Genomic DNA, 10,828 nt, shown 5'->3' with positions numbered 1-10,828 from the left:
CTGGGAGTTTTGATACCACTTGTAGTAGGCAAAATAGCTCCCCAGAGAGAGCCATGTCTTAATCCCTAGAACTTGTGAATGTTTACTTATATAGCAAAAGAGACTTTGTAGATGTGATTAAACTAAGGATTTTGAGATGGGAAGTTTATCCTGGACTAAGTGGACCCAATGTAATCACAAGGGTCTTTTTAAGTGAAAGAGGAGAAGAGTCACAAGAGATGTGACAAGGACAGCAGAGGTCAGAGGAGCCACAAGCAAAGGAATGAGGGTAGCCTGTAGCCAAGGGAAGGCAGACCCAATGATACCTTAAAAAAAAAAAACCAAACTGACATATATTTGACATAAAACATTGTATGTTAGTTTCAAGTGTACAACATTATTATTATTATTTTTTAAAGATTTTATTTATTTATTTGACAGAGAGAGACACAGTGAGAGAGGGAACACAAGCAGGGAGAGTGGGTGAGGGAGAAGCAGACTTCCTGCCAAGCAGGGAGCCCGATGTGGGGCTCGATCCCAGGACCCTGGGATCATGACCTGAGCCGAAGGCAGACGCTTAACGACTGAGCCACCCAGGCACCCCAACTGTACAACATTATTTGATATATGTATATATTGTGAAGTGATCACCATTATGTTTAGCTAACATCCATCACCACACAGTTACAATTTTCTTTTCTTATGATGATACTGACATTGTTACTTTGATTTCAGCGGGGTGAAACCCATTTCAGACTCCTGGCCTCCAGAACTGTAAGATAATACATTTGTTTTTAGCCACTAGGTTTGAGGTAATTTGTTATAGCAGCCATAGAAAACTAATACAGTCTCTTGTGAATCTGTGTCCAGGTTCATATATCTTATTGTTCACTTAATAGCTTTATATAGCTACTTCATAGGCATCTCAAACATATCCCAAATTAAAACTTTATTTTTAACTCCCCAAACCTGGTCACTCCCTCAGCTTTTCTCTCATCTTGGTAAATGGCACCAGTCGCCCAATTACTAATGCCAGACACCTGGACGTCATCCTTGTTTCCTTCCTTTTCTGTCAGTCCCTCATACCTAATCCGTAATTTTCAAATCTGTGTCCAAACTCAATCTCCTATCATCCATTTGAGTTCCACTGCCACCATTTTTTTTTACAATTAATTTTATTCTCTTTAATATGGAATATGTGCATGTACTACAAAATACAAACGATATTATAAATCGGTATTCAGTGGAAAAGTCCATCTCCTTCCAGCCCTGTCAATCAGTGGGACCAGTTTTTTATGTATGCTTGCAGACTTTTTTTTTTCATTGCCACCATTCTTTCAGTGCCAATCCATTCTCCACATACTAGCCCAAGTAATATTTTAAAAAATCTGTTAGCACTTCCTTACACAAATCCTCTTAAAGTCTGTCCTTTTGTGGCTAATAATGACCTTTTAGTAGCTCCAAGCTAGTTGCAGGGGAACTGCTTGTTCATAAGCACTCTGCAAATTACAGCTTCATCATTAATTAAAATACATGAAACGCAAAAGTTTTATTGGATTTGAAATGCAAAAGTTTTATTGGATTTGAAACGCTGGATGAGTTGTTAAATAGTTTCACCTGTGGTAAATTATTTAATGGTTGTAAAAAATGTTTTAATGTTTTGTAACACCAGCTCATTCGAAGTTTGTCACTGGTGACTCGGTGATTTGAAAAGATCATTGAAAAGTCTTTATCAGGCGCCGTGGGAGCCCTCTTCCGCCACCTTTTCTGCGGCTGCCAAGTTCCCCTTTGGACATCCTCGGGCCCGGACTGGTGGGAGGTTCCCTAAAGGGGAGACCTAGGTGGAGCGCCTTATGATCAGCTGCTATCTGCCTTGTTTGGATCATTATCAACACTCCATCAGTCTTCCAGCAGACATGGTCCTGGAGTGGCGAGGCTTTATCTCAAGAGATGGCTCTGGGGCGGACCGGCTGCGCGACAGTATTGTTTTGGTGAGGGCCTACGAAATGCCTGAGGGAACAGAAGGCGTAATTCTCCCTTGGGTGCAAGGCCAAAACAACTACCACGTGCGAGGACCCGGGTTCCCCAGCGTGCGTGCGGCAGCGGAGGAAAACGCGTCGGGGCGGTGAGCACACACTTGCCGGCCCGCCACGACAACGGAAGACACTCCGCCCTCCTCACCCGGCCCCTTCCAGAAACCGTTCGGCAAGAGGGTGGGGCCCGGGCGGGCGCAGCCAATCACAGGGTCGCTCTCAGGTTACGTAAGGGCGCGTTCGCCGATTCGGTGCTGGGGGTAGGCGTGCTGGGGCGTGCGGGGCTGGGGTCGAGACAAGAGTCCTCTACGCGCGTGGCCGACTTGCGGAAGCTGCGGGGGCGGACTTGCGCGGGCCCGCCTTCTGGTGCTGCGTTCAGCTCTCGCTCGCGAGGCGCGGCGGCGGCGTGGGAGGGAGCTGCGCGCCAGTGTCTGGTGAGAGCCCCGCGTCGGCCGGGACTCGGGACGGGCGGGGGAGAGCATCCTCCGGGCCCCCACGGCCTCCTTCTTTGACCCCTGCCTCGTGGCCTCCGCGGTCTGGCGGAGGCCTCGGACCTCCGCGTGTCCCCAGGCCCGCACAAGACCCGGGCCTCGCCTTGTCTTCCGCAGGCCTACGTGCCAGGGCCCCTCTGTATTCCCGTCACGGGCTCCGTCTTGTGGCCCATGGAGCAGACAGGTTCATTGCGGGCCCAGGGCGAGTAGCCGGCGGCCCGGAATGACTCCAACCCAGGGGCAGTGCTGTCCGGTAAGGAAGCAGGCTGTTCCTGGGAGATAGTGAGGGTTCTGTTACGGAGGTGCGCAAAGGAAGGCGGCGAGCTCCTTGACAGACAAGTTGCCCTGGGGTGTAAAGGGTTGAACTGAAAGATGATACTGAAGATCTGCGCCCAAGCCTGACTACGTTCTGAGTCTGGGCTTCCTTAGAAGTTTGATAGGCGTTTATCTTTTCGCCCAAATCTGAGCACACCCGTTAAATTGTTAGAGCACGATAAAGTATTGTCTTCTCTGAAAGAGAGGAGGGGTGCAGTTTAGCATCTGTAGAGGCTCTGGAAGAAGCCAAAGGAAATTACAGCTCAGGAATAGGTTTGTGAATTTCAGGCCGTTTTTATATAGCCCCTTCTTAATCCTGAGTCTCATCCCCGCTGCGCGGAGGGAAGAGTGATCGGTCATGTTCTTTTCATTGCTATGGGGCCTGGCAGGAGCTGGCACAAAGGTCCGTGGATGTTAATGATCGGATATTAGGCAAACACTGGATGTGGCAGTATCCTGCGTTCTGGGTTTGATTTTTGGTTCTGGCAATTATTAAATGTGATTTGGGGCAAGTAAATTATTTTGGCTGTACCTCAGTGTCCCCCTCTGTAAAATGGGGCTAGTGAGAGGGCTGTCAGGATGAGATGGTTAATGCTTATGAAGCTCTTAACACAGTGCGTAGCACCTCAGAAATACCTCTCAAATGTTTGCTGTTAGGGTTTCCCTGCTCAGTGATTGCTTGAGCCAAATGTTTGTGAGTCTTTTTCCACAGTGGAGTGGAATATTATTCTGGAAAGTGTTGAATACCTTTTGTCAGAATTCAAAATGGTCAGTCTTGAGAGAATGCAGAAAGTGGTCTTTAAGAATTGGGTTTCTCAGAGATTGCCAGTGAATTCAAGATGAAAGCATACTTCTCTGGCATTTATCTGTATTTTAGTTACAATTTTGGAATTGATAGGTGAAATGGGGGCAAATATCCAATTCCTCCTGACTTTCTGAGCTTTAGGCTTGAGGGGACTATGGACAACATACCTACTTCATAATACCTGTTTAAAAGAGTTCTTGTTTTTAAGAATGAAAATTTCAAATGTGCTTAAAAGGACAGAAGACAGTATGACACCTTGTACCAGTCACCAAGATTTAACATATTAATAGGTTACCATGTTTGTTTCACATTTCTGCTTATGGTATGATTTTTTATTTTTTTATTTATTTATTTTTCTAAAGATTTTATTTATTTATTTGACAGAGAGAGAGAGAGCGAGAGCAGGAACACAAGCAGGGGGAGTGGGAGAGGGAGAAGCAGGCTTCCCGCCGAGCAGGGAGCCCGATGTGGGACTCGATCCCAGGACCCTGGGATCATGACCTGAGCCGAAGGCAGACGCTTAACGACTGAGCCACCCAGGCGCCCCTATGGTATGATTTTTTTAAAAAATAAATGTTAGCTAAAGCCTGAAAAGCCCCATTTTTCTTTTCCTTCCCTCCCTCTCCAGAGGTAACTGCTTTCCTGAGTTGGCGTGGAACTTTAGATCAATAAACAACATACAGTAATGTTTTATAAATTTAAAAAAACTTACAAAAAATGGTACCCTATTGTAACTAACTTTTTAGAATTTGCTGTTTTCCTCTAATGTTCTGTTTCTGAGATTTATTAATATAGACAAATACAGACATAGTCCATACATTTTAATTGCTGTCTGGTATTCCATCATGTAAAGAATCGAGTTTTATATTGTTTGCTTTACATTGTACTTTATGCAACTTAAATTTGTCCTATTACAGTTTAAGTCCATTTTGCCACTCATTATTTTGCCATTTATTCATTCTATACTGGTCATGGGGACTCTGATCATAGTTCTCAGTATAAAAATGTATCTTTGGGTATGACCTCTTATCCAGAGCAAATAGTAATGTATACTGGGCTGAGAAAAAAATTTACTAATTTTGTTTCCGGGGATTCTATTTGGAAAAGTGAATTAGTTAAGATCTTTTATGTGGCCTGGTGTCAGGTACTAGGTTTAAGGTTTCTAAAAATTAGAGACAGGGTCTTTCTCAGTTCTGTGTCTCAGCTTTCTTTATAGTGCTCTGCACAGAGTAGATACTAAATGTTCGTGACATTGATTATTTTTACTTCTGGGTCTCTCATAACCCTTCATATGTTTAAAGAGATGGCCAGCAATTTTCAAAACTTTGCACTTTTAGTTTTGATATTTCCAGTGACTTTAGACTTTGCCATTTTCCCATTCAATTCAGAAACATAATTAAAAGCATTTTGAAAAGCAAGGTATGCAACATCAGTTTGTAGAATGTTATCAGTTGTATAATATATGCTGTATGTATTTATAAGCAAATACATCTGTATTTACATATGCATGGTTTACCTATAAAAGTATAGATGAGAAACTAGTAACTCATAGCTTCCAGGGAGAAGTATGTGGCTGGGGAACACAGATGAGAAGACTGTTTGCTATATAGCCTCTTATGATTTCTCAGTTTTAAACCATGCGAAAGTACTCCCTAAGAAAAAGTTAAAATTATTTTAAAAAACCCCAAACTTCTCTCCTTAAAGAGGCATTTTACCATATTTTAAAGACTTAAGTTCTTTCCTGAAAAAAACTTTGGTCTTAGTAACATTTTTGCCTTTTCATAGTTGGTTTATTTGGCTAGCTTACTCTGTTTTGGTAGAATAACCTTTGAGTTACTTGGTAAATACTAAACATTTTAGTATTGCGAGGCAGAGTTTATGTTCTTTTAAAATAAAAACAAATTGACCAACCGTGAATGATTTGCCTCACCCAGCAAGTTGAATATCACCAACAATTTATTCAGCTCAAATTTAATGATCAGTGAAGGAAGGATTATTTATAAGAACATTTAAGACAACCATTTTTGGAAAAATATTTTTGTCTTTAATGATTAGGGAGTGCTTAGATCTAATGAATACAACTCTCTTGACAGAATGCCTATATCATTATATCATAAATGCTTTCTGTTGGGTGGAATTAGCTTTTACTGGAGATTGTTGAGTTCAGAATGGGCCTAATGATGGGGCAGTTTGTGTACTCACAGAAGTTTGAGCCTAATAGAGATGAGATGGCAGCCGATGAGATTTCCAGTGGGTTTTAGAGTTTACACTGATCTAACGGGCAGCTCCCCTTCTCCTGGCATCCTTACTCAAGCTTCTTTGTATTCCTGATTGCAAACTCTAAATATTGACACACTTCCTGAAGCAAAAGCATTGAATCTGTGAGGTGGAATTTTACATTGATATAGAGAAGTTTAAATGCTCCATAAAACATCTCTTATCCCTTGCCCCTGATTTTTACTTTGAATGGAGGGTATAGATGGCAGGAGGGAGGGCGGGCGTGGGCAGAGAAGTTGAGCAAAAGTATATATGTGTTTGGTAGGGCCATAGTGCTCAGAGGAAGGCAGCAGCTAAAAGGGGTGAGGTGAAGAGGAACTGAAGTTTAGGTAGAGGTTTTAACAAAGCGGCAACACTTAGACTGAGTTTTGAAGATGAGGAGCCCAGGCCAGAGGGAAAGGAAGTTTTACCTAGAGGTGCATACGTCTAGAGAGGCACAGAGATTTGGAGACTCACTGGTTGAACGCAGGTACTTGGTATGGCTTTGGCACAGAGTAAGGGTAATTGTAGGTCAAGGAGAAGTGGTTGGAAAGATGGGATAGGTCCAGATCAGATTTGGACTTTATTCATAGGTTGTGTATTCTGTTGAGCATGATAATCAAATTTGTGAACTTTGGAAAGATCACTCTGAAAGTCTGTGGGAGGCAGGGCAAGACTAGAGATAGGCAAACTACTTTGGCAGTTGTTAACAATGGTTCAGACCTAAAATGAGAGGTTAGACTAGGGGGTGTCCAGGTAGGGATAAAGAGGAGGAGCTAGATTTGAAAGATATTCAGGAGGTGGAGGGGCGCCTGGGTGGCTCAGTCAGTTAAGCGTCTGACTCCATCTCAGCTCTGGTCTTGATCTCAGGGTTGTGAGTTCAAGCCCTGCATTGGGCTCCACGCTGGGCATGGAACCTACTTAAAAAAAAAATTCAGGAGGTGGAATTGACAGGGTTTAGGAGGTACAGAGTAAGGGACGGAGAAGACAAGGATGTTAAGGGTCAAGGCATTTGGATGAATGGAAGTTCATAACTGAGTTAGAGAACAAGGAAGGAGGAACAGAAATGAGGAAAAAAATAAGTTCGGTTTGGGCCATTGACTTTAAGGTGTGTATGAGTCAGGAGATACCTGGTAGGCATTTGGAATTGTCCGAAGTTTGTAGGCAATGGCTATAGGGACTAATGAGGCCTTGAAGGTAGGGTTTTTTATTTTTTCTCTTCCTCAACACTAATCACGGTGCTTTGTATATAGTGGGTATTTAGTGTGAGGGTGAATAGATCTTATCCCTTATAAGATGTGATCTTGAATCTTGGGGAAGTAATTTCCTCTCTCAAGACCTGTGTTTCCCTTTCTGTAAGAGAGGGAGTTGAACTAGATCAGTTGTTTTCAGTAGTCTGGTATGTTGGGATCAGTAGTGAGGTATGGTGAGTAATTTCTAACTAATAAAGAGCTGATGTTTGCTTGCCTTTTAAATGGGAGCTGATCTATGTCACTGTTTCTTAATTGCATTCCAGTGTGTTTTCTTAAGTGTGAGAGAAAGGGGTGGAATTAGTTGGCAGGAATTTCCTAGCTCTGGATATACCAGTGGGTGTGTCACATAGCAGCAGGGGTGGAAAAAAAGGTTAAGAAGCACTGTATTAAATGGTGGTTAAAAGGCTTAGAACTAGGGGCGCCTACGTGGCTCAGTTGTTAAGCATCTGCCTTCGGCCTAGGTCATGATCCCAGGGTCCTCGGATCGCATTGCGCTCCCTGCTCTGCAGGGAGCCTGCTTCCCCCTCTCCCACTCCTCCTGCTTGTATTCCCTCTCTCGCAGTGTCTCTCTCTGTCAAATAAATAAAATCTTAAAAAAAAAAAAAGGCTTTAGAAAATTCTGTGTTTATGTCTACGATGTATCATTCTGTTGATAAATAATTTTTATTTTTGCAACTTTAGGAACTCTATTTTAATAACCTCTCAAAACAAAAGAAACAAGTCATGGAGAAGAATGGGAATAACAGAAAGCTTCGGGTTTGCGTTGCTACTTGCAACCGTGCTGATTATTCTAAACTTGCCCCGATCATGTTTGGCATTAAAATGGAACCTGAGTTCTTTGAACTTGATGTGGTGGTACTTGGCTCTCACCTGATAGATGACTACGGGTAAGATGAAAGCATTTTCTTACGATATTCTTCATTGCAACATGGTGTACTAGAGAGAGCTTGGATCTTGTGGCCATGTGGACCTATCTTCAAATCCCGGTTCTCCCTCTTAGTTTTTATATGGCCTTGGAGAAGTTGCATCTTCAGGTTCCTCAGTTATAAAATGGAGTGAAAACCTATGGTGTAGGTTACTGTGAAGAATGGAGGCAGTGATAGAAAGTGGCCATCGCAGTGTAGCTGCTTAATAGGTGCTTGATAAATGATAGCTATAAATATTTTTATTATTACTTGTTACATTCAGGAGAAATGCCACTTATAAATATATGTTGTGTGACTCTAATAATGTAACTTCCTGTAATATGTTTTGTGAGTTCTAATGGTACTACTTTCTTAAAACTCGTGTATAGATTGACAGCATACAAAGTAGTAGATATGAAACAAGATTTTAAAAATCTAATTTACAAGATAAATTTGTTATATTGCCATTGGTATTTATTTTGGTGTTTGTCATTAGGTTTGTTATTGGTCACAGTCTAAATTTGAAAAATGAAAGTTGGGAAATCTTTGAGGGAACAGAATGTTTAAACCAAAAATGAACATTCATTTTGTTCTGGGTAATAAAGTGGCATTTAGTGCACTCTTGTGGCATAAAAACATAATGCAGCTTCCAAAGATGGTCAGTAATACCATATTATATATGAAAGAAGCTTGTGTTAAAGTAAAATTGCCTTTTCAGACTATTCTGTAAAAGCAAGGCAATAACAACAACAAAAGCAAACAAAAACCTGCCTCTAAAAACCAGTTTTCTCTAAGAAAATACTTAAAGGGTAGAGGAGAAACTGATGCATAGCTCAAAAATCCATAGGTTTTAAAAATATGAAATGAATTCTGGCTATCTAAGAAAATCCACTGGGTTTTCTTACATAGGACAAAGTAGAAGGAAAATTTTAGCTAGAGCCTGAAATGAAATGTAAGTGTGTTCTTTTACTTCTTTGAGAAAAGTTTGATGGGGAGATTAGTAGGACAGAGGCTCTCAAGGAAATTGTGTTGCGTTTTCCTGTCTGCCATAGTAAGTAAGAGTGGAAAGGCAGTATTTGTCTCGTGAGACTGTTAAATAGGACTCTTGACTGGTACTTAACGGAAAAGTCATGTAAAGTACATTCTAACATAAGTTGGTTGCTACTGGGAGAGGAACTGGATGACTGGGAGACAAAAGTGAGAGGGTAGCCTTTTCACTAGAGAACCTTTTGTATCTTAAATTTTAAATCATGTGCATGTATTATCTGTATTTCAAACACATTAAAACAAAAAAATAAGCTACCCTCTATTTCAACTACTTGTATACTTAAAAAAAAAAACCCAGCATTTTTATACTCTTTAAGAACTGGGTGAAAAAGGAAATCAAATAAGTAACAACAGACTAGTTAGAAATTCATTTGTTCATTTATTTCATGTGAGTACGTGATACAAAATATTAAAACATTTTAGAGTAATTTTAGGTCTACAGCAAATTTGAGCAGAAGGTACCGGCGTTACCCTGTATACCTCTCTGCCTCCACACATGCCTAGTATCCCCCATTATCAGTGTTAGCCCTCCACCTCCAGGAGTACATTTCTTTACATTACATTTTGAGAGAGAGAGCATGCGCGTGCACGCAAATGTGGGGAGGGAGGCAGAGGGAATCCTAAGCAGGCTCCACACGCAACGTGGAGCCCAATGTGGAGCTTGATCTCATGACCCCAAGATTATACCTGAGCTGAAATCAAGAGTCCAATGCTTAACCGACTGAGCCACCCAGGCACCCACCCAGGTGGTGTAAATTCTGTATGTTTGGACAAATGTATAATGACTCGTATCTACCATTATAGTGTCAGAATTGTTTCACTGCCCTAAAAATGTGTTCTATAACTATCTCCATAGATTTTACCATCTCTGTAGATTTGCCTTTTCCAGAATGTCATGTAGTTGGAATCATATAGTATGTAGCCACTTCAGATTGGTTTCTTTCACTTAGTAATATGCATTTAAGTCTCCATGTTTCCATGTATTTCCATGGCTTGATAGTCCTTTTATTTTATTTTATTTTTTAAATTATTTATTTGAGAGAGAGTGGGAGAGAGAGAGAACAAGAGCAAGGGGAAGGAGCAGAGGGAGAGGCAGACTCTCTGCTGAGCAGGGGGTCCGATGCGGGACTCAATCCCAGGACCCTGGGATCATGACCCGAGCTGAAGGTAGATGATTAACCGACTGCACCCAGGCGCCCTTGATAGTCCTTTTTAGCACTGAATAGTCCATTTTCTGGATTTACCATAGTTTACTTATTCATTCATCTACTTGGGTATCTTAGTTACTTCCAAGTTTAGGCATTTATGAATAAAGCTGCTGCAAATATCCGTTTTTCAGTTTTGTGTGGACATAAGTTTTTTAGCTCCTTTGGGAAATACCAAGGAACCTGATTGCTGGCTTGTGTGGTAAGAATATCTTCAGTTTTATAAGAAACCACTGAGCTGTCTTCCAAAGTGGCTGTATCATTTTGTATTCAGGCCATCAATGAGTGAGTGTACCTGTTGCTCCACTGTGCTTGTCAGCATTTGGTGATATCAGTGTTCTGCTTTTGGCCATTCTGATAGGTGTGTAGCAGTATCTGTTTTAATTTGCATTTTCATGATGACATATGATGTGGAGCATCTTTTCATATGCTTATCTGCCAATTTTACATTATCTTTTGTGAGGTGTCTGTTAAGGTCTTTAAGGTCTTTAGTTCATTTTTAAGTCAGATTGTTTAAAAAAAATTTTTTTTAATAAAAT

At 41.4% G+C, this 10,828-nt stretch overlaps 1 protein-coding gene across 6 annotated transcripts in view; it reads left to right on the top strand.

Moving 5' to 3' along the window:
• The first annotated feature begins 2,310 nt into the window (after positions 1-2,310).
• The window catches only part of GNE (glucosamine (UDP-N-acetyl)-2-epimerase/N-acetylmannosamine kinase), a 32,518-nt gene continuing 24,000 nt past the window's right edge, over positions 2,311-10,828 (top strand). For 2 of the 6 annotated variants that reach the window (XM_064578952.1, XM_064578953.1), the window contains exon 1: positions 7,814-8,019. In XM_064578952.1, the coding sequence (XP_064435022.1) occupies positions 7,856-8,019 (164 nt within the window). In that variant the 5' untranslated portion in view covers positions 7,814-7,855. Of the gene's footprint in view, positions 2,447-2,516; positions 2,757-4,007; positions 4,175-7,813; positions 8,020-10,828 lie in introns of those variants that run through there. The other 4 variants (XM_054509305.2, XM_045882684.3, XM_045882681.3 and 1 more) reach the window with 4 other exon arrangements.

This window comes from Mirounga angustirostris, unplaced genomic scaffold, assembly GCF_029215605.1.
Source record: "Mirounga angustirostris isolate CCGP_5_RB_7025 unplaced genomic scaffold, mMirAng1.0.hap1 SCAF_15, whole genome shotgun sequence".
In the NCBI taxonomy this organism is placed as follows: Eukaryota; Metazoa; Chordata; class Mammalia; order Carnivora; family Phocidae; genus Mirounga; species Mirounga angustirostris.
Note: the sequence above shows the minus strand (reverse complement) of the source record. Positions and strands in the feature narration are given on the sequence as shown.